The 23,194-nt window shown below is 23.9% G+C and overlaps 2 protein-coding genes across 4 annotated transcripts in view; one reads left to right on the top strand and one right to left on the bottom strand.

The window, feature by feature from the left end:
* Window positions 1-994, top strand: part of LOC122511616 (keratin-associated protein 19-2-like) — a 117,829-nt gene extending 116,835 nt beyond the window's left edge. For all 3 annotated transcript variants that reach the window (XM_043626987.1, XM_043626988.1, XM_043626989.1), the window contains one exon: window positions 488-994. In XM_043626987.1, coding sequence (XP_043482922.1) covers window positions 488-875 — 388 coding nt within the window. In that variant the 3' untranslated portion in view covers window positions 876-994. The remainder of the gene's footprint in view (window positions 1-487) is intronic.
* Window positions 995-5,614: 4,620 nt separating this feature from the next.
* The window catches only part of LOC122511607 (nuclear pore complex protein Nup88), a 151,905-nt gene continuing 134,325 nt past the window's right edge, over window positions 5,615-23,194 (bottom strand). The window contains exons 3-13 of the mRNA XM_043626973.1: window positions 11,949-12,071; window positions 11,639-11,813; window positions 11,179-11,276; window positions 10,885-11,071; window positions 10,223-10,383; window positions 10,017-10,102; window positions 9,679-9,923; window positions 9,296-9,409; window positions 8,236-8,462; window positions 7,894-8,145; window positions 5,615-6,143 (exon numbers count right to left, since the gene is read on the bottom strand). Coding sequence (XP_043482908.1) covers window positions 6,083-6,143; window positions 7,894-8,145; window positions 8,236-8,462; window positions 9,296-9,409; window positions 9,679-9,923; window positions 10,017-10,102; window positions 10,223-10,383; window positions 10,885-11,071; window positions 11,179-11,276; window positions 11,639-11,813; window positions 11,949-12,071 — 1,729 coding nt within the window. The 3' untranslated portion in view covers window positions 5,615-6,082. The remainder of the gene's footprint in view (window positions 6,144-7,893; window positions 8,146-8,235; window positions 8,463-9,295; window positions 9,410-9,678; window positions 9,924-10,016; window positions 10,103-10,222; window positions 10,384-10,884; window positions 11,072-11,178; window positions 11,277-11,638; window positions 11,814-11,948; window positions 12,072-23,194) is intronic.

Raw genomic sequence — 23,194 nt, 5'->3', positions numbered from 1 at the left:
ATTTATTTATTAATGTATTAATTTATTTATTAATTTATTAATTTATTTATTAATTTATTAATTTATTTATTAATTTATTAATTTATTTATTAATTTATTAATTTATTAATTAATTTAAAACAGTTAAATATAGTTGAAATTTAAAAAATGTTTGTAAGACTTAATTTGACGAAATTAAAATAGAATTTATAAATTCCTGAGGTTTCATTCTCTTTCTATGTATATCGTCCTTTTTTATCTGCTACTTTTCTCATTTTCCGCAATAAAAATGTAGGGTATTCGCATACAAAGAAATTTGTTGCATAAGTGCTGAGCAAATTTGCTTTTCATGTTGCTTCCTTTTCTTTTTTTTCATCTATATCAAGAATGGGAAAATATTTCCATTGGAAATTTTTATATATTTCATAATACGTGCATATATCATCCTTTTTCTTTTTTTAATAATCTAATTCGAATTTAATTGCAAAAATTTGTCTTTCATATATAGTTATGGATATTATGGAAATGGGTATGGAACTGGTTCATATGGGACGAATTACTATCCAGGAAAATACAGTGGATATGGTACCGGTTATGGTGGATATGGTACAAATTATGGAGGTTATGGCACCAATTATGGAGGTTATGGAACCAATTATGGAGGTTATGGTAGCAATTACGGAGGTTATGGGACGAATTATGGTGGATATGGTACAGGTTACGGTACTGGTTACGGTACTGGTTACGGTACTGGTAATGGAGGTTATGGTACAGGTTACGGAATAGGAGATTATGGATATTCTGGATATCCATCGTATGGTTATGGTAATTATGGTGGCTATGGACAAAGTTATTACGGTGGTACACCCTCAGGCTATCGAGGTTACTCAAAATAATTTCCATACCATTAATTCTCATAAATATTTATATTTATAATTTATAAATATTTTCATTGTCTATTCTTCTAATTAGAAATTATATATTTTTTTTAAAATAAATTTTACAAAAACGAAAATATATATTTTTCTATTTCCACTGGAAATTTTCCTTGAAATTTATTTTCCTTTGATGTATAATATTAGGTTGTATAAATTTTTTACTATTGCAGGGTTTTCACAGGTCAGGGAATTTGGGGAAAAGTCAGGGAAATTAGATTTGGTCAGGGAAAGCAGGGAAAAGTCAGGGATTTTTATTAAAAGTGCTGGAAAATATTACATTTTTCAAAACTTATTCGCTTAGATTCAATTAGGTTCAAAAATTTTTTAAAATTCTAGTCAAAATTTTAATTATCTTTATAAATAATAAAATTCTTTTCAGCAATTCAATTATTTTAAAAAATTTTAATAAAATTCCTGTCAAAATTTCAATTATTTTCAAAATTGAAAAAAACTCGTTAAAATCCCAATTATCTTTATAAATAATAAAATTCTTGTCCGCAATTCAATTATTTTCAAAAATTTTAATAAAATTCTTTTATGAAATTCAATTATTTTTATAAATAATAAAATTCTTTTATGAAATTCAATTATTTTTATAAATAATAAAATTCTTTTATGAAATTCAATTATTTTTATAAATAATAAAATTCTTTTATGAAATTCAATTATTTTCAAAAATTTTATAAAATTGTTGTCAAAATTTAAATTATCTTCATAAATAATAAAATTCTTCTCCGCAATTCAATTATTTTCAATAATTTTAATAAAATTCTTGTCAAAATTTCAATTATCTTTTTAAATATTAAAATTCTTCGCAGAAATTAAATTATTTTCAAAAATTGTAATAAAATTCTTGGCAAGATTTCAAATTATTTTTATAAATAATAAAATTCTTTTCTCAAATTCAATTATAAAAAAAAATTTTAATATAATTCTTGGCAAAATTTCAATTATTTTTATAAATAATAAAATTCTTTTCCGAAATTTAATTATTTTCAATAATTTTAATTAAATTCTTAATAAAATTTTTCAATTATTATAAAAAATTTTCCTCATTTCAATTATTTTTAATATTTACTATTTTAATAAAATTTTCCAAAGGAATTCAATTATTTAAACCAAATTTCAATAAAAATTTCACAGAAATTCAATTACTTACCAATTTTTCTAAAAATTTCTTCCCACCAATTCAATTATTTAGAAAAATTTTAATAAAATTCTTTTAAAAATTCTATTATTTAAAAAAATTTTGACAAAAATTCTTTACAAGATTTATTTAATAAAATTGCAATTTTAATAAAATTTTTCTACACAATTCAATTATTTCCATAAAAAATAACATTTTTCTCGAGAATTTAATTATTTTAAAATTTTTTGTTAAAATGATTTATAAATTTAAAAAATTATGATAAAATTAATCATAGAATACAATTATTTTCGTAAAATATATAACACTCTTCATAGGAATTCAATTATTAAAAGAAAAATTTAATAAAATTCTTCGTTAGATTTCAATTATTTTCAATTTTTTAATGAAATTTCACGATGGAATTTAATTATTTTCAAAAAGTTTTAAAAAATTTTGAGAAATTTAATTACCTATTTAAAAAAATTTTAATAAAATTCTTCACAAGAAATTACTTATTTTCATAAATAATAATATTTTTCTCCAGAATTCAATTTTTTAAAAAGTTTTTTAATAAAATTCGTTACAAGAATTCATTTATTTTCATAAAAAACAAAACTTATCGCCGAATTCAAATTATTTTTTATACAATTTTAAATAAACTGATAGAAAATTGTATTTATTCTTAAAATTACTTTTTAAATTCACCGAAAGAAGTCAATTATTTTTAAAAATTTTGATAAAATTCTTCATAAAAATTAAATTTTAAGAAATATTCAATTATTTAATAAATTATTTATCTTTCTATTTAAATAATGGAGTTCTCGAAAAATTTTCTAAAAAATTGATTAAAAATTGAATTTTATTTGAAATTTTAAATTATATTTGAATATTAAAAGCATTATAGCGTGAATTTTTAGAAATAATTGAATTTCGAAAAGGGTTTAAATTAAAATCTTTATTGAAAATTTGAATTTATAGAATTACAATATTCTTATGATATAAAATAATGATTTTATCACTCTGTCATCTTAATTTTATTGGAAATACAAAAAAAAAATATTGTCTGAAAATCAGGGAAAAACAAAATAAAATTTTTGTGGCAACCCTGTATTGTTATCATTTTAATTAACAGCAAATAGTATTTTTTTGGGATAAAATTTTGTGTAAAAATGGAGGAAGAACTTTTTTTCTATTAAAATGCACTAACTTGTGAGCTATCGCGACTTAGAAAGGTTTGTTTTGTAGCTTATACGCTAATTAAAGTTCCTACAGAGTTAACAGGTTTATATACATGTCTCTCTGTAACGGAAAATAATTACTTTTGTATACATAAGTTTTGCATGATAAAAAGAATCTTTTTGCAACGATTTTTAGGGATTTAATTAAAATTTAATTTTGAAAAAGATTTATTTATAAAAAAAGTTGATTTTCCTTTTTTTTAAGAGTAATCCTAATTTTTTATGGTATTTTAAAATTTTTCCGAAATATTGAAATTTGGAAATTTTTATTAGATTTTTTTAAAGGAGAAGATAATATTAGATTTTTTCAAAGGTAAAAATAATTTCAGATTTTTTCGAAGAAGAGAAAATAATATTGGATGTTTTAATGACACAGAAACGTGATAAATAGAGAATATATTTGCAGTGCAACAATTCTATGGTAACATAGTTGCATTTGTGGACAAACTTGTTGAATAATTAACAAAGGAGTTGATTCGCTCACGTGTTTCGTGGTAGTCATCAGGTCGAACTTGGGTAAAAGTACTTTAGACGCAATTAATTATTTTGTATTAGCAGTGGGTGTTTAAAGTAATTACTTATGTTTCTAAATTTCGCAAAGATTTTCAGTTAAAAAAAAAAGTAAATTTAGAATAGAAAATTTTTATTTCTCTCTCTCTTATTTCTTTTTAGTTTAAATAACCATTGCATCTCGTGATACACTTTAAAAGGTAAACTGCTTTGAAAAATTAATTAATGTTTCAAAGAATTATTAATAAAGTTTGAAAATGGAATTTTTTCGGATAGAAACTAATTAGTGAGTATGTGTATTATAGGAAAATTCACAAAAGATGTTTGACTTTAAAAGATATTTTCTTTGAATGCAATTTTTTTTTCTTTCTGTTTCTACCTGACTCGTAAATAGTAATAAAATATTGATTTTTTTTTTTTGTCGAAAAAGGAGGAATTGGATTACATGCGTATTGATTAAGTACATAACTTTATTTAATATTAAAACTCTGAAAAGAGAAATTAACGGCTCGTTGATTCTTCGTTGTTAATGCAAACTGTAAAATTGAAATTTAAAGAGATTATAGCTACAATTCCCTTCGTATTTTATTCGATGATAATTTAATACTGTTTATCTAGAATTAGTGAATATGTTCTAAAATTTATTATGTTCATTCGATTAATAATGTAGATCCAGAGAAATGCTTTATTTGAAGCAAATATTTTGTTAGATAAATTTGTCGCACAGTTTAGTGATCTTTTTGTTTGTTTCAAATTTCTAAACAGTTTATTTGGCACAAATAATTCTTGTTTTTTTTTCGGGCGAAAATAAATTTTTTATTCGAAATAAATAAAATTTATTGAACAAAAAATTTTTCTTGACAGAAATAATATTTTTATATGAATCAAGTAAAATTTATTTCTAACAAATAAACTTGATTGAACCAAATATAATTTCTTTATAACAAATAAAATTTATTTCTAAAGAATAAAATTTAGTTGTAATAACAAAATTACTTTTTGTTCGAAATAAATTTTTTATTTAAACTAAACATAATTTATTTCCAACAAATAAACTTGTTTAAACCAAATTCAATTTCTTTATAACAAATAAAATTTATTTCTAAGAAATAAAATTTATTTGTAACAAATACAATTTATTTGACCTAAATAAAATTTTTTTCTAAAGAATATAATTTATTTGTAACAAATAAAATTTTTTTATAAGGAATAAAATTTATTTGACCTAAATAAAATTTTTTTCTAAGGAATAAAATTTATTTGTAACATAAAAATTACTTTTTGTTGAAAATAAATTTTTTATGTAAACTAAACATAATTTATTTGGAACAAATAAAATTTATTTCTAAGGAATAAAATTTATTTCTATAAAATAAAATTTATATTTAACAAATAAAATTCATTAAAAAAATGCCTTTTTCCAAAATTTGTTTTATTGAGTAATTTTAATTAGAAAAAATTGAAAGTTAGTGTGATATCTTTAGTTGGTAAATAATAATGAGAAAAACTATAGAACTGTGGTTGATAAAGAAGGAAACGAATGGAATAGTGTTAGCAGATAGTAAAGAAAATTTCGCTGGATAAATATCCGACTGTAGGTAATAATAAAATTCCCTTCTATATTGATTGAGGGAAAAAAAATTACAGGAAAGGAAATTAGTTTAAAATAAACAGATAAAGTAAAAGAAAATAAAATAAAAAAAGAGAAAAAAATAGAAAAATAAAATATAAATAAAAAAATAATAAAAAAATAAAAGAAAATGAAATTATTAAATAATTTATTTTGTATATTTTAAGGAATAATTAAAATAAAGTACACATTTTTTCTGGAAATATAAAAAACGTTATTTAATTAAACTTTCTCGTAATACAATTTTTTAGTTTACAAAGTTCTACAAGTCTTCTTCGAAATGAAAATTATAAGTACAAAACAATATTCATAATTTTTTTTACAACACTTATCGACGGGAATTATTTTTTTATCATACGCTGGTAAACTGATTACTGACTTTTTTTTACCTTATCATTAGTTTTTCATCTTATTATTTCTTATCATACGCTGATAAACTCATTATTGACTTTTTCTACCTTATCATTAGTTTTCCATCTTATCGTCAGTTGAAATTATTGTTTACCAGTTACAGATGTCGCGCGAGAAAAATTCTTTACTCAAACATTTATATATATGAACATAAAACAGAGAAATAAAATAGTTTTGAAAAATTGGGAAAATATTGATAGAGTAATTGAAGAAAGAGAATTTTTGATTGAAAAAATTGGTATTGATCCTACAAAACTTCTTCTTCTAGATGTTTGGTTCGCGACACAAGCTCTGAGATATCTTTGCCACTGAAAAGAAAAATTTCATTTTATAAAACAAAAATGTCGAATGTATTAAAATTTTAATATTAAAACTATTTAATGTTATTTTTAATACTACGAGTAGTTAATATTATAATTGTTAATATATATTCAAACTATTTTTATGTTAAAACTATTGTAATATTTAAACTGATATAATATTCTAACTATTTTAATATTCGAACTATTTCAATATTCCTGATATTTAAATATTCCAACTATTTTAATATTATAACTATTTTAATATTAAAGCTATTTTAATATTAAAGCTATTTTAATATTAAATCTATTTTAACATTACATCTATTTATTATTAATTAACGTTTTTAGTTAATTAACTATTTTAATGTTACAACTAACTAATATTTAAACTATTTTGATATGAAAACTATTTTAATATGACAAATATTTAATAGTTTTTCAAATATAGTTTTAATTTCAGAACTGTTAAATTTCTTTTATTGAATGGTCATAAAATTAGAATAGTTAATTGTTAATTAAAATAGTTACTTATTATTAAATAGTTGTAATATTAACATAGTTGGAAAAGTTAAATAGTTAGAATATTAAAATAGTTGTAATATTAAAATAGCAGGAATATTAAAATAGTTCGAACATTAAAATAGTTGTAATATTTAAATAGTAGGAATATGAAAATAGTTGGAATATTTAAATAGCAGAAATATTGAAATAGTTCGAATATTAAAATAGTTGTAATATTTAAATAACAGGAATATTAAAATAGTTGGAATATTTAAATAGCAAAAATATTGAAATAGTTCGAACATTAAAATAGTTGTAATATTTAAATAACAGGAATATTAAAATAGTTGGAATATTTAAATAGCAGGAATATTGAAATAGTTCGAACATTAAAATAGTTGTAATATTTAAATAGCAGGAATATTGAAATAGTTGGAATATTTAAATAGCAGAAATATTGAAATAGTTCGAATATTAAAATAGTTGTAATATTTAAATAACAGGAATATTAAAATAGTTGGAATATTTAAATAGCAGGAATATTGAAATAGTTCGAACATTAAAATAGTTGTAATATTTAAATAGCAGGAATATTGAAATAGTTGGAATATTTAAATAGCAGAAATATTGAAATAGTTCGAATATTAAAATAGTTGTAATATTTAAATAACAGGAATATTAAAATAGTTGGAATATTTAAATAGCAGGAATATTGAAATAGTTCGAACATTAAAATAGTTGTAATATTTAAATAACAGGAATATTAAAATAGTTGGAATATTTAAATAGCAGGAATATTGAAATAGTTCGAACATTAAAATAGTTGTAATATTTAAATAGCAGGAATATTGAAATAGTTGGAATATTTAAATAGCAGAAATATTGAAATAGTTCGAATATTAAAATAGTTGTAATATTTAAATAACAGGAATATTAAAATAGTTGGAATATTTAAATAGCAGGAATATTGAAATAGTTCGAATATTAAAATAGTTGTAATATTTAAATAGCAGGAATATTGAAATAGTTGGAATATTTAAATAGCAGGAATATTGAAATAGTTGGAATATTTAAATAGTTGGAATATTGAAACAGCAGGAATATTGAAATATTTTTAATATGAAAACTATTCTAATATGAAAACTATTAATTAATTAACTATAATTTAAAATTAAAAAGTATAACTATTAACTATTGAAGTTACTATTTTTCATTAATTTTCAAACTACTAAAAGTAAAAGCAGAAAATACGAACATTTGAAGTAAATTTGATTTTATCGTCTCGACTTGTTTTTCCTTGAAGACAATTTCCTTTTTCTGTCCATTTGTATTTGGACTCTCGACAGAATTTAATGTTTGTTTGTTAGCCTTCTTTTTTAATTGCTCCAATCGAACGGAAAATTCTTTCACTTTATTCTCGATTAATTTCATTTCTTCAGCTTCGGCCCTCTCAACGGGCGATAGTGATGGTTCTTTTAAATTAACTAATCGAAGTACCTCTTGCGCTCTGGAATGGAAAAATAAAAATAATTTTCTGTTTTCATTAACTGTTTGGAAAAAAAAGAAACAAAAAAAGAAATTAAGAAAGGAAACATACCTTTGAGCGAGATCCTCCTGATTATCTTTTATGTCCTCGTAGCGTTCTGCTAATTTTTCTGCATTCTGCTGTAGTTCCTTTTTCATTTGAATCAAATACTCAAGTTCCTTTAGTTGATGATTCTTTAGGGCTTTCAGTGTTCGCACTTTCTTTACTATTTCCTCGCGTACCTTATCGTGACGTACGAAATGTTGCGATCGGAAGATTGTCGTTGCTCGATAAAGTAACTGGATTTTGTAATGATATTTGGAAAATTAATATTTGGTATTCAAAATTGAATATTTAGTATTTAAAATTGAATATTAAAAAGTCGAATATTAATTATTAAATTAAATTATATTATTAAAAAATATTAATATTAAAAAATCGAATATTTAATATTAAAATCAAATATTTGGTATTAAAAAACGAATTTTCGGTATTTAAGTCAAATATTTGGCATTAAAAATCGAATATTTGGTATTGAAGTAAAATATTAATTTTATTAAGTAGTACAAGTCAAAATTTAGTCGGACACCTGTTCAATTGTTATAATTAAAGCGTAAGTAGTAAGAACATCGTTTAGTCAGACGAATAATTATTTTATTTTCAATAAAAATAACTAGTAGTTTCGTTTCGAATTTTTTATAATAAAAATTTTAGTAGTGAAAATGATTTAGATCCAGAATTAAAAAGAATTAAAAATTTTCTGTAAAAAATATTCTGTAGTAAAAAATACTTTTAGTCAGAATATTTGGTATTAAAGTAAAATATTTGGCATTAAAAATCGAACGTTCGGTATTTAAATCAAATATTTGGCATTAAAACTCGAACTTTCGGTATTTAATATTTTTCGGCAAAATATTTGACATTAAAAATCAAATTTTCGACATTTTAGTCAAATATTTGGTTTTAAAACTCGAATTTTCGGTAAAAGTAAAATATTTGGAGTTAAAAATCGAATTCTCGGTATTAAAAATTGTAAATTTAATATTAAAAATTGAATATTTAATATTTGAAAATGAAAGTAACAGTAAATAATAATTCCATGTGAAAAAATAAAATGTATTTTTAAATTTACCTCGAGAGATTCCCGGGCAGTCAAATTTTGTCGTAGGCCAAGCATTGTGATTGGTTGAGACGATTCGTGTCTTAGGAATTGTTTAATATAAACGTCAAAAGATTCTTTAGTCACCTGAAAATAATTTTTAGTGTAAATTCGAAAACCTGTGAGAAACTTTTAAAGAAATTAGAAAATAATATAGTTTTTAATGATTAAAATATATTTTTACTAATTAGAAAATAATGTATTTTTTAATGATTAAAATATATTTTTACTAATTAGAAAAAATAGATTTTTTAATGATTAGAAAAAAAAGCAATTTTTTAATTATTAAAATCCTTTTTTTAACTGTTAAAAAAAGAAGTATTTTTTTCATAATTTATTTTACAATTAAAATTTACCTTTTTACTGGAACTGTTTACCGGTTTTGTGTACTCAATTTTTGGCAAGTAATTAAAGTCAGCGATAGACAAATTAACAACAACTCCAGTGTACAAAAGGGAAATGAGAACACAAGGCTCTTGCAGTAAACCAAGTCCCAATATTGGTGTTGCATCATCCGAGACAGTATGTTTTGTTCTAGTGCAAACCAAGTACTGAGAATTTGACTGATTCTGAAGTGAGGGAAGATATAAATCTAAATTTTCTGTAAGAAAATGAAAAATTGAATTTAATTACTTTGTTAGTTCTGAAAATTATTTTCTTTTTTTACTTGAGAATATATATTTTGTTTCTCTACCTTCATTCGCGTCGCGATATTCTTCCAATTGAGAAATCATTGGCAAATTGACAACATGAATTCCAGCATTGTGGGAACAAAAATATCTGCAAATAGTTAGAAATTAGAAATTAGAATTAGAAATTTATATTTAAATATATTTGGGAAATGTTATTTAGAAGGAATATTTTAAAAATATTTAGGATGCTTTTTTCTTGCAAGTTTACCTTGAAGTGTTGTCTTTGTCTTTGTGAAGATGAACTGGACACGTATATTTTTTATCGTCGTCATTAAAAAAGAGACCTAATTCCATTTCCACGCATTCGTAGACGTAGAGAGCGACGTCTGGGGTATGGAGACTGTACGTCGATCCATATTGAGACCAAGTCTTAAAAAAGAACAAAAAAAAAAAATTAGAAAATTAGAATTTGTGCCTTAAAACGAAAAGTGGAATTTTTTTTTTAGAGAAAATTAAAAGGCAATTTTACAGAAATTCTTACAATTAATTTTTTTTAAATATTTTACTTTTCTGGTATTCAAAATAAGATTCAATTTTAATTTAGGTAGATAATCATTAAAAATCAGTAGTAGAAGTCAATTTTAGTCGGACATGCTTCCCTCAGTCTTTTGTAAGTAGTAACAAGATCGTTTAGTCAGACGAATAATTATTGGCAGTAAACAATTTTTTTTTGGTTCCATTTCCATGGTTCCAATTTCTCTTATCGGTTATATTAGTCGAAAAAGTTATTTCAGTCAGAGAAAATAATTTAAAAAAAATTTTTCAGTAGTAAAAGTAATTTTTGTCAGACTATTCTTCTATCCGAAAGTGAAAACTTGGTTACAAAAAAAATAGAAATAAAAAATAAATTTTAATGAAATGAATACTTACTTTCTTTTCTTCGTCTTCAAAATCATCGGCCAATAGAATTGCGTGATATATTTTTCCGGAACAATCGGCAATCACAACAATTGGCGGGGTTGTTTGTATGCACATTATTGAACAACAATCAATTCCGTAATTGTCAACAGCTGGTGGATACATACTAAGTGATCCCAGAACAACAGGCGTTGATGATCTGTATATTCGAAAATAATAATAATTTTAGAAGTGATTTTTTCCTTTTTTCCCTCCTCTTGAATAAAAATACTCGTGAATATTTTAGTTTTAAAAATAATAACAAACCTTGATTTTAAGATGTCGCCTTTTACAATGAAAATATCTCCATTTCCACGGAGAACAAGTATGGGCCATTCTATTTGATTCCATTTTACTTTATCGACCTTTGAGAAAAATTATTTATCATAGAATATTTCTTTTGTATAATTATATTATATTTTATATTTTTTATAATAATGTAATAATTTATATTATTTAGTTAATAATATAATTTATAATTATATAATTGAACCCCTTAATGCAAGAACCAGACATAGGTCATTGAAATTAAATGGGCTGCGTCTGGTTCTTGCATCAAGGCGTTCAATTATAAGAAAATATAATATATATATAAATTAATAAATATTATTAAATATTTATTAATATAATACCTACTTTAATATTATAATAATATTTTTTTTTTCTAATATTTTTTATTATAATTATAATTGGTTCGTTTTGTTTCGAATTTTTGAAAATTATGTACCTCAACATCTTTGTCAGATTCGGGTTGAACGCAAGGTGAGGAGAAATCAAAATCGACAGCAACTTCTCCGAGTGATGCGAAGCTTGGTATTTTTGAGGGTGAAATAGAAGGTGTTGGGCCAACTTTCCAAGTTTTTAGTAGAGTAGGTGTTTCTCCGATTAGACACTCGTATAAACTGTTTAACAAAAGCAAGAAAAAAGTAGTAAAAATAATTTAAAAAATTAATAATATTTAATGATAATTAATAATAATAATTGATCTAGTAATTGAATAATAAATAATTAGCAAAAAAAAAATCGAATTCACTTACTGAAATGTATTTTGCGACGTGAGCACAACAAGATGGGAATGATTTATCGAACCCGGATGCCATCTGGCTTTTCTAATTTCATTGGTCGCGAGGTGAGAACCAAATCCATCTAGATGATGACTTCTGTAAGCAAAATGCGAAAATATATTTGTAACTAAAGTTTGAAATATATTTTTAGTATATTCTTGAAGAAAAAGAAGTCAAAAGTGATAAATTGTTGGTAATTTTATAGGTAACAGTAGTAGAGGTCAATATTTGGACAGACGTCGAAATACCTGTGAATTTTGAGTTCTAGTAGTAAAAATTTAGGTAGATAAAAATTTTATTAAGTAGTAAAAGACAATTTTAGTCAGACACATTTAGTAGTAAAGTGATTTAAAAATTTTTAATAACATTTTCCTTGTGAAAAATAAACCTTATTTTTCTGCAAGTAGTAAAACGTACTTTTAGTTAATTTTAAGTAGAGACAAATTTTTAATTAGTAGAAAAAGACAATTTTACTGATTAAAATTTTTAATTAGTAGTAACAGACAACTTTAATCAGACACGTTTTCTAATGTCACTTTACTTTAAGTAGTAATTTCGAATTATAAGGAAATACCAAATTTTTATTTGTAGTAGAAAGAAATTTTAGTGAGACATGTGTTCTAATGTTAAGATTCAACTGTAAGTAGTAAAATCATCGTTTAGTCAGACAAATAATAATTTTATTTACATTAAAAACAACTTGAAGTTTTACTTCCGTTTCCTTATAGTTCTGATTTTAGTAGCAAAGGGATTTTAAAATTAGTAAATTATCCTTCCAAAAAATAAACCTTTTAAATTTTTTGCCAGTAGTAAAAATTACTTTTAGTCAGACATATTTATCCTTCTTGTTATAGTAATCAAAGTAAATTTCAATTTTAAGTAGATATCAATTTTCAATTAGTATAAAAAGACAATTTTAGTGAAACTTATTCTAATGTTACAATTTTACTATAAGTAGTAAAAACATCGTATAGTCAGACAAATAATTTATTTTATTATCATTAAAAATAACTTGAAGTTCCTTTTCAAATTTGTTCTAATAAAAATTGTAGTAGGAAAAATGATTAAAAAGAAGACAATTAATTTAAAAATCTTCTAAATTTTTTTTCAGTAGTAAAAACTACTTTTAGTCAGACATATTTTTATTATTTTTTATTATTTTTATCAGTCATATTTTTTTATTCATAGTAATTTTTAATTTAGGTGGATAAAAAATTTTTAATTAGTAGTAAAAGACAATTTTAGCCTGCCATGTGTTTTAATGCTTAAATTCTACGATAAGTAGTAAAAGCATAGTTTAGTCAGACGAATAATTATTTTATTTTCATTTAAAATTTGAAGTTTCGTTTCAAATTCTTTCTATTAGTGTTTTAAGTAGTAAAAGTGATCTAAAACCCTATAGTATTACATTTTTCTTGTAAAAACACGTTATAAATTTTCAGACAGTAGTAAAAATTACATTTAGTCAGACATTTAACTTTCTTATATCCGTATTCAAAGTAATTTTCAATTTTAAGCAGATAAAAATTTTTAATTAGTAGAAGAAGACAATTTTTGCGAACGTTACAGTTCTACTGTAAGTAGTAAAAACATTGTATAGTCAGACGAATAATTATCTTCATTTAATTTTTATTTTTTTTAAGTAATTAAATGTAAATTTTAGCCAGGAATGTTTCTTTACAAATTATTTTTCGTTGGAGAAAATGTATTAAATATTTTATCAAATTTGTATTAGTAGTAAAATTGACATAGTCAGGTATATTTATCCTTTTTGTTTTAGTAATCAAAGTAATTTTTAATTTTAAGTAGATAAAAACTTGTAATTTATAGTATTTGATATATATTGATATTTGATAATAAAATCAAATATTTGGTATTAAAAATCAAATTTTTGGTTTTTAAGTAAAGTATTTTTCATTAAAAATCGAATATTTAGTATTAAAGTTAAATATTTAATAAAAAATTTATTAAGTAGTATGAGACAAATTTTAGTCGGACACTGTTACAATTCTAGCGTAAGTAGTAAAAACATCGTATAGTCAGACGAATAATTATTTTATTTTCAATAAAAAAAAACTTGAAGTTCCTCTTCAAATTTCTTATAATAAAAATTATATTAGGAAAAGTGATTTAAAATGAGACAACATTAAAAACCTTTTAAATTTTTTGTCAGTAGTAAAAATTACTTTTAGTCAGTCATATTTATTATTTCTATTTTTGTATTCATAGTAATTTTAAATTTAGATGAATAAAAATTTTTAATATGTAGTAAAAGACAATTTTATCTTGTCAGGTGTTTTTATTCTTAAATTCTACTATAAGTAGTAAAAGCATAGTTTAGTCAGACGATTAATTATTTTATTTTCCTTAAAAATTTGATGTTTCGTTTCTAATTCCTTCTAGTAGTGTTTATTTTAAGTAGTAAAAGTGATATAAAACTCTATAATAACATTTCCCTTGTAAAAAAAACGATACAAATTTTCTCACAGTAGTAAAAATTACTTTTAGTCAGACATAATACAATTCTACTATAAGTAGTATAAACACTGTTTAGTCAGGCCAATAATTATTTAATTTCCAATAAAAATAACTTGACATTTCGCTTTCAATTTTTGATAAAAAAAAATTGTAGTAGTAAAAGTGATTTACAACGAGACAGTGAATTAAAAAACCTCCTAGTTGTTTAGTCAGTAGTAAAAATTACTTTAGTCAGACATATTTATCCTTTTTGTTTTGGAACTCAAAGTATTTTTTAATATTAAGTAAATAAAAAATTTTCATTTCTAGTAGAATACAATTTTAGTCAAAAATGTCTTGAAATAATTTTTTTTTAGCAGTAAACAGTACTCTTGGTCAGACACATCTATTCTTCTTCTTTTTGGTATTTAGAATAGGCTTTCATTTTAGTTTAGGTAGATATAAATTTTATTAAGTAGTAAAAGACAATTTTAGTCAGACACATGTTCTAATGTTACAATTCTACAGTAAGTAGTAAAAAAATCGTTTAGTCAGACATATTTACTCTTCTTTATCTTTTTGATTTTATTCCCGAAGACAAATCCTTAACAACAAAAAATTCAATGGTAAAATAGAGTTTTAGTCAGACTTAAAAAAATTCCACAAAAATCTTGCAGTCAACTAAAATAAATGAATAAAAATTTAGAATCATATCCTCATAAAGTATTTTCTCGAGTTACTTGTCAGGTCATTAAAAAAAAAATGGGGGTAAATCTTTTTTTTCATAACTCTAAAAATCTTGAAAAATTATTCCCCACAAAATGAGTAATAAAACTCTTCTGACACATCGTAGATCTTAAAACAGTGGCTAAATAACGTATTTTAGAAGTGTGACAATGTCACATACAGCTAGTAGAACCAACCTCCACCTCCACCACCACGACCACCTTTCGAGTAGGGTGGATTCAGAGGGTTTTCATACCCATCCACATTTCGTATATTTTATTATTACTCGTACTTTCGTGTGTCCGGAGAGGTTCCCCAGGCATTTCCATAGGTCGAAAAGAGAAGTTGTTGTGAGTGAAAGAGAGTAAAGTATAATACAAGGGGTGATGTTACCAGGGGTTCTCTCGTGGTAGTCGAGAAAAGAGAGAGAGAGAGAGAGAGGGGGGGAAGGGGTGGTGGTTAGCTCGCCCGTTATTAATGTCTCTGGCATATAGCAGAGTTATAACAACCACGCACGGTGGAGACGGAGCAAGAAGAACGGAATGATGTAGAAAAAGAGAACCGAGTTCTTAATAATTGATAAAAATGTATGCATACGCCCAGCTAGTCAAAAGCGGGGTTCTGACGCTATGGTTTTTTTTTATATTTCTCTTTTTTTTTATTTTTTTACCGGGGAATGACACAAGGGGAAGGAGAGAGTGAGAGAGAGAGAGAGAGTGGATGCTAGTTGGAGGTTGGGTGGACTGGTCCGTTGACAAAGGCAACACGATTTATTCCCACTTTTCAAGCGGACGTCGCCGCGGCGCCCGAGAATTTTTCTTCGTTCCGTCACAAATTCGGAATTATCAAAATTTATGCCTCTCGTACGTCCATCAGAGCATGTAATGGATCGCTTTTTCCTTTTTTTCAATAAAGACCTCTTTACAATAGTTTAACATTATATCCCCGACAGGGGTAATTATAGAAAAAAAATGCAATTTTACAATTTTTTTTATAGTAAAATTTGATATATAAACAATTTGTTTTCAGAGCTATTTTTATATAATTTTCATTTTAGAATCACCCAGAAACTAGAAAAAAATTTTAACCACCTAAAATTCAGGCTTCACAGTCTGTCCCCTATTTCCCTAAAACTCCCCTTTTTCAATTTTGGACCCTAAACGTACCCTATTTTGAATATTTCCCCTAAATTTCCCCTATTTTTCTCGTCGCTGGAAATTAATTTTTTTCAATAATTTTTAAGTAATTCTGCAAAAGAATTCAATTATCATGATAATCAACGAAATTCTCCCCATAAAATCAATTATTTTAAGGATTTTTAATGAAATTCTTAAAAAAATTTTAATTAAATTCTTAGCAAAATTTCAATTACTTAAACAAAATTCAATAAAATACTTTGCACGAATTCAATTATTTTCATCGTAGAATTTCAAATATTTTTAATACAATTTTAAATAAATTCCTTGAAAAATGCAATTATTATTAAAAATTTGTATTAAAACTTAAGGAAAGAATTCAATTTTAAGAAACATTAAATTATTCAATAAAATTATAAAATTCGTTGTAATAATTCAAATATTTTCATAAATAACATTTAATTAGTTGCAAAAAATTAATTATTTTCAAAAATTTTTAAGTGAAACAAACGAATTCAATTAGCTTGATAAATAACAAAATCCCATAAATTTTTCCCATAAAATCAATTATTCTAAGGAATTTTAATAAAATTCTTTTTTGAAATTCAATTATTTTGATAAATATCAATATTCATCACAAGAATTCAATTCTTTTGAAAAGTAATATAATACTTTGAAGAAATTAAATTATTTTCAAAATTTTTTGAAAATTCTCTTCAGGAATTAAATTATCTTTATAAATAGATGGGGAAAATCTTCTCAAGAATTAAATTATTATTAAAAATTTTTTGAACATTCTTCTCAAGAAGGCAATTATTTTCAAAAATTTTAATAAAATTCTTCTCATGAATTCAATTGTTTCCAAAAATTATTATTTACATTCTTCTCAGGAATTTAATTATTTTGAAAAAATTTAATAAAATTCTTCAAAAAGTTTTCAATTATTTTCAAAAATTGTTATACAATTATTTAATATAATAAATTTAATTAAAATTTTAATTAAATTCCTGAAAACAAATTAAATATTTTCAATAGTTGTTAATACAACTATTGAAATACAACTTCGTAAAAATTAAATTTTAAGAAACATTCAATATTATTTATTTTTGTATTTAAATAATTAATTTCTCGTAGAATTAAATTATTGTTTTTCGTATTTTTAACTAACAATTCTAAAAAATTAATTTTTTTGAAAAAGTTTAATTGAATAATAATTGTTGTTATTGAATTAAAGTAGAATTTCAGTTAAAAATTCTAGAAAATGTTAATTGAATTGAAATGATACAAATAATTTTGAAGAAATTTTAGTAACAATATTCTTATAATAAAAAACTGATGATTTTGTCAGTCGGTCATCTTTATGTTTTATAATAATATTCTTATGAGTTGTTCAATTTGAAATTTTTAAACATCTTAATTCCAATAAAAAAAAAAGTTATGATTGAATATTTATTTTAAATAAAACTATTGATGTTCTCGAATAATTTTACTTTTGAAGAAATTTGTAAATAAATTTAATACAAAATTATTTTGAGTATCTAATAATTTTTAGAGTAAATCAGAACATTCTTTAGGGTCAGGGAAAAAGTGAAAGTTGTGTTTGGAAATCAGGGAACAGTCAGGGAAAAATAAAATTAAATTTTTTTGGCAACCCTGTATAAATAAATTATATTTTTATCTTTATTTAACCAATTTTTATGGTTCCCTAAAAAGTTTACTCGTAACCTTATCGAGTTATCTTTTGTTACCCCTTTTTTCTTAATGCTCAATTTTTATTTTTATTTTATGAATTTTTTACAGAGAAAGAATTTTTGTTTCTGCAAATAGAAAAATTAGGGTTTATTTTTCGGCAAACTTGGATGTCTGACCAAAGGGTGTCTTTACTACTTAAAGTAAAGTTCTAACACAGGTTTAAAATTAGAATCTACCCAAACTAAAATTGAATGTTTCTTTGAATACCAAAAAAAAAAATTACAAATATGTCTGACTAAAGGAATTTTTTACTACTGCAAGAAAATCTATAAGGTTTTTTAATTCTTTGTCTGGCTGTAAACTACTGCTACTACTCACATCAGTATTCTTAGAAATCAGACACGAAACTTTGAGTTCTTTTTAGTAAAACTAAAATAATTTTTCGTCTGACTAAACGATGTTTACACTACTTGTAGTCGAATTTTAACATTAGAACGTGTATTTTATTAAAATTGTCTTTTTCTACTAAATAAAAATTTTAATCTACTTAAAATTGAAAATTACTTTGAATTCGAAAACAAGAAGGATATGTCTGACTAAACGTAACTTTTACTACTAGCAGAAAATTTATTAAAAGACGTGTCCAACTAAAATTGTAGTTTACTACTTAGGGTAGAGTGGGGTAAAAAAGCCATGGTGTAAAAAAGCCATTTGAGTTTTATTTAAAAACTATTAAGCCGATTTATCAGCTGTTTAGAATATAAATACTATTAGGTAATACGCAACTTTTGAATCTAATTTGAATGTTGTACCTAGATTAATATTGTTTTTATTGTAATTTTAATTTTTTGTTGATTTTTTGAAAACATTTTGGTGAACTTTTCAAACATATTACAATCTGATTAAGTGAATGAATAATAAAAGTAAATGTTTGTACATAAGGAGAAAAGTATACCGAAAACGTATACAATGTTAATTTTTGGAAATTGAACTGAATTAACAATTTATTTTTGCTTTTTTTAATAACTGGTCTTGGGTGTAAAAAAGCCAGGGCAAAAAATCCATTGAATATTTTGTGAAATTCACTTGTTTTCTATTTAAACTAACCTTCTTATTTTACAAAATGTCTCGTGTTTATTTAATAAAATAAATTAAATACGACGAAAAAGTAGTTCAAAGTGCATTAAAAAAATAAACAATGAATAAACGGTTGCAACGAAATATGTTATCTGTGGTGAAACTTAAAGAGAACTTCTAGAAAAGGTACGAAAAATTGGCAGTACAAATCGAAAAAAGGTAAACTCAATATAATTTTCAATTTTGCTTGCTAAAAACTCTTTCATAATTATTAAAATATTTTTCAAATAAGACTATTTGTCATATAAATAAAGGAAAACTATAAAAATACCTAAATTGATAACATGTTTTGCTAAAATCATAGGGTGGCTTTTTCACCCCACCAGGTGGTGCAAAAAAGCCACTTACAGTGCTTCCGTAAAACTCTTATAACTTAGTCCTTTCATGAGATAAAAAATATTTCCGTCAAGAATTTTCAAGCTTAATAACTAAACTTTCAATAACAATTGGAAATTTGAGAAAAAAATTTTAAATACAGATTTTACAGCATCAAAAGTAAAAATGTGGCTTTTTTACCCCACTCTACCCTATACAAAGTTCTTATCTACCTAAAGTTGGAAATTAATTTGAATAACAAAAGTTGAAGGATATTTAGTCTGACTAAAAGTAATTTTTACTACTGACAAAATGTTTTTTAAATTTTTCGTCTGGACGTTAATTACTTTTGCTACTTAACTCACTATTATAAGAAATTGCTTACGAAACATCAAGTTGTTTTTAGTGGAAATAAAATAATTATACGTCTGACTAAACGGTGTTTGTACTACTTGCAGTAGAATTGTAACATTAGAACACATATTTCACTAAAATTGTCTTTTTTTACTAATTTATAATTTTTATCTATTTAAAATTGAAAATTACTTTGTATACCAAAACAAGAAAGATAGATATGTCTGAAGAAAAGTTAATTTTTACTACTGTCAGAAAATTTATAAGGTTTATTTTTCACAAGGGAAATGTTATTACAAGGTTTTAAAACACTTTTTTTACTAAAATCACAGCTATGAGAAATTGTAATAATGAAACTTTAAGTTTTTTTTTAATGCAAATAAAATAATTACTCTCCTGACTAAACGATATTTTCACTACTTACAGTAGAATTTTAACATTAAAACACATGACAGACTGCAATTGTCTTTTTTTATTAATAAAAATTTTCCATTATACTTAAAATTGAAAAATACTTTTAGTACCAAAACGAGAATGATAAATATGTCTGACTAAAAGTAGTTTTTACTATTGACAAAAAATTTAGAAACTTTTTAAATTCATTGTCTCGTCAATCACTTTTACTACTACAATTTTTATTATAGGAAATTGGAATTCAAGTTTCAACTTATTTATATTGAAAATAAAATAATTATTCGTTTGACTAGACGATGTTTAATTACTACTTATACTGGAGATTGTAACATAAGAATACTTGTTTCACTAAAATTGTCTTTTTCTACTAATTAAAAATTTTTATCTACTTAAAATTGAAAATTACTTTGAATATCAAAACAAGAAGGATAAATATGTCTGACTAAAAGTGAATTTTACTACTGATACTAATTTTAGAAAATATTTTATACATCTTGCCCAAATATGAGTAGCTTGTAAATAATCTTCTCTCGCTGAAATTTACATTATACTATTTGAAAAATATTAAAATTTCCCCAGGACATTTTGTCTGACTATACATTACTTCCACTACTGCGATATTTAAAATTGACTCCTACTACTTACTCGTTCGTACTTATAGTTTCGCTACTTTTTCTATTACTATTTCTTCCACTACTAATAATTATGAAAATAATAAATAATTAGCTACAAACTCTGACATAGTTCTTCTAAGTGAAATTAGAAAAAAATGTTCGTCTGACATACATTGTTAAATATAAAAAAAAAAGAAAATAATATTGGCTCTAATTTTGTAGTCTAGAAATTTTCTCTACTTTAAAATTGTATTTGGGGTTGTCCTTGGCTTGGTAAAATTAACATCCTTTTCTCTCTGACGATGTAGGAAACTCGGACGTAATTTTCAGGAGAATAATAAATTGGACAAAGGGAAAGGAGATACTGAAAGCGTGCCTTACGTTTCGATGGTAGAAGCTTTTCATTAGCCGTTCTCTACCTGCCTTTTTCTACATGTGGGAAAATCACATTAATTTTATGTATATTCTATTGCATATATGTATACATATATACACATAGACTTCATTCTTTCGCTAAAGTCAGCAAAAAAATCCAACTGATACAATTTACAAAAAAAAAAGAATGAGCAAAAAAAAATTATCTCTCACAAATTAAAATCATATTTTTACAAAAGAAAAAAAAAAATAATTTCAACTCATTAAATCTAATTTTTTTTCTTTTCTCAACATACTTGAAAAATGGTATATAAAATGAAAAAAAAAAGAAACTCCCCTGATATTTAATTAAGAAGAATTTATTAAAAAATGTAAAAAAAAAACTTTTTGTTTATCTTATAAACGGATAAAAATAATAGTCGGAATAAATTCTTTTTAGGAAGAAAGTAGAAGAAGAAGAAAAAGAAGAAGAAGGAGGAAGGGGTGATGGGAGGGGGAGGGAGAGTTGGGAAAAAGGTAGTTCATGAACAATCAGGACTTAGAGAATATCGTGGACTGAAACAAAAGAAAGTTACCTGCAGGGGCTCAAATCTAATTAAGAAATTCTTACACGACTGTGTCGCACACTGCTTCAAACATTTCGTGTCCTTGATTCGCGTAGAAATTAAAAATAATTTTCCTCCACAAATATATTAACTCTGGCAAAGGGGTTAGAGAATTTTTCTCTTTGCCTCTCTCTTTCTCTCTCTCTCTCTCTTTCTCTTTCGACTTGCAATTTGTAGGAAAAGCGAGTACAGACGGGGCTTTGTAATTTTTTCATCTCTTCTACTTCATCTGAATGATATCAGACGATGGTAAAAGCCTCAGAATATACAAGGATAATTAGTTTTCCGGAATAAATTTTACATATGAGAAAAAATGTTAAATTTCACTTTGCAAGAGTTACAGTAAAAAAGGGGAAATAGTTTTTTTTTCGCGAGAGAGAAAGAGAAAGAGAGAGAGAGAGAGAAGGTAGAGAATTTAAAGTTGAAGACAAAAGGATCTAAAACTTTTTTTTTTTCGCTTTCATATAGAAAAATAATTTTAGAGCAAAAAAAAAAAAAAAAATTTGTTTCATAACTATAAATATGATTACACGAGTGATAATTTTCCTTTTAGTTGAAGGGAGTAAATCGTGTAATTTATTCGAATTTTTGGATTATTATTTTTGTAGTCAGTCTAGTGTGGAAAAGCAGCGATGGCTCGATTTCACTGTTACACAGCGACTCGAGATTAACGACTGATTTTCCCTTCTCTCTCTCTCTGTCTCTTTTCTCTCTTTACTTTAACTTTTTTTTCAGTCCAATTTTCTCTCTTTTTCATCTATAAATCTGAGTGGAGAAATATCTGTCCAACTCGGTGTGATATCTTCATGAGAGAAGAAAACTAAAAATTGCTTATAACTGCGCTTCTTTCTCTCTTAAATTATTGAATTCATTTTTGTTATAAAAAAATTTGCAAAAATTAACTTTCTTTTTATTCTTTTTTAAATATAAAAAAATGTTTCAAAAAAAAAAAAAAATAAATAATTTTATATAGATTTAAAGTACGTGAAAATATTATCGAGGATATAGCGAGAATGACTACTGAAAAATTCCTTGGTATAAGTAATAAAAACATCGTTTAGTCAGACATTACAATCAATTAATTTTAATTTCACTAATTAATAATTATAGGAAAATTCTGTTTTAGATGTATTTTTAATTTTTTTTTCAATATATTTTTCAGTAGTAAAGGTAAATTTTAGTCAGGCAATTTTTGCAATAGCGCAGATTAACCGTAAGTAGTCAAGGTATAGTTTCGTCAGACTTCAGAAAATGTCAATTTAAATTTTACTAAAAGACTTCAGAACTTTGTCATTTTTTATAAGAATGTAAAAAACGTGACTCTTTATTTTTTATTATTATTTTAATGTTAGTTGTAACTGTAAAAAAAACAGCTGGCTAGAATATTTTAAAAA

Source organism: Leptopilina heterotoma, unplaced genomic scaffold (genome assembly GCF_015476425.1).
Source record: "Leptopilina heterotoma isolate Lh14 unplaced genomic scaffold, ASM1547642v1 Lhet_88, whole genome shotgun sequence".
Classification (NCBI taxonomy): domain Eukaryota; kingdom Metazoa; phylum Arthropoda; class Insecta; order Hymenoptera; family Figitidae; genus Leptopilina; species Leptopilina heterotoma.
Note: the sequence above shows the minus strand (reverse complement) of the source record. Positions and strands in the feature narration are given on the sequence as shown.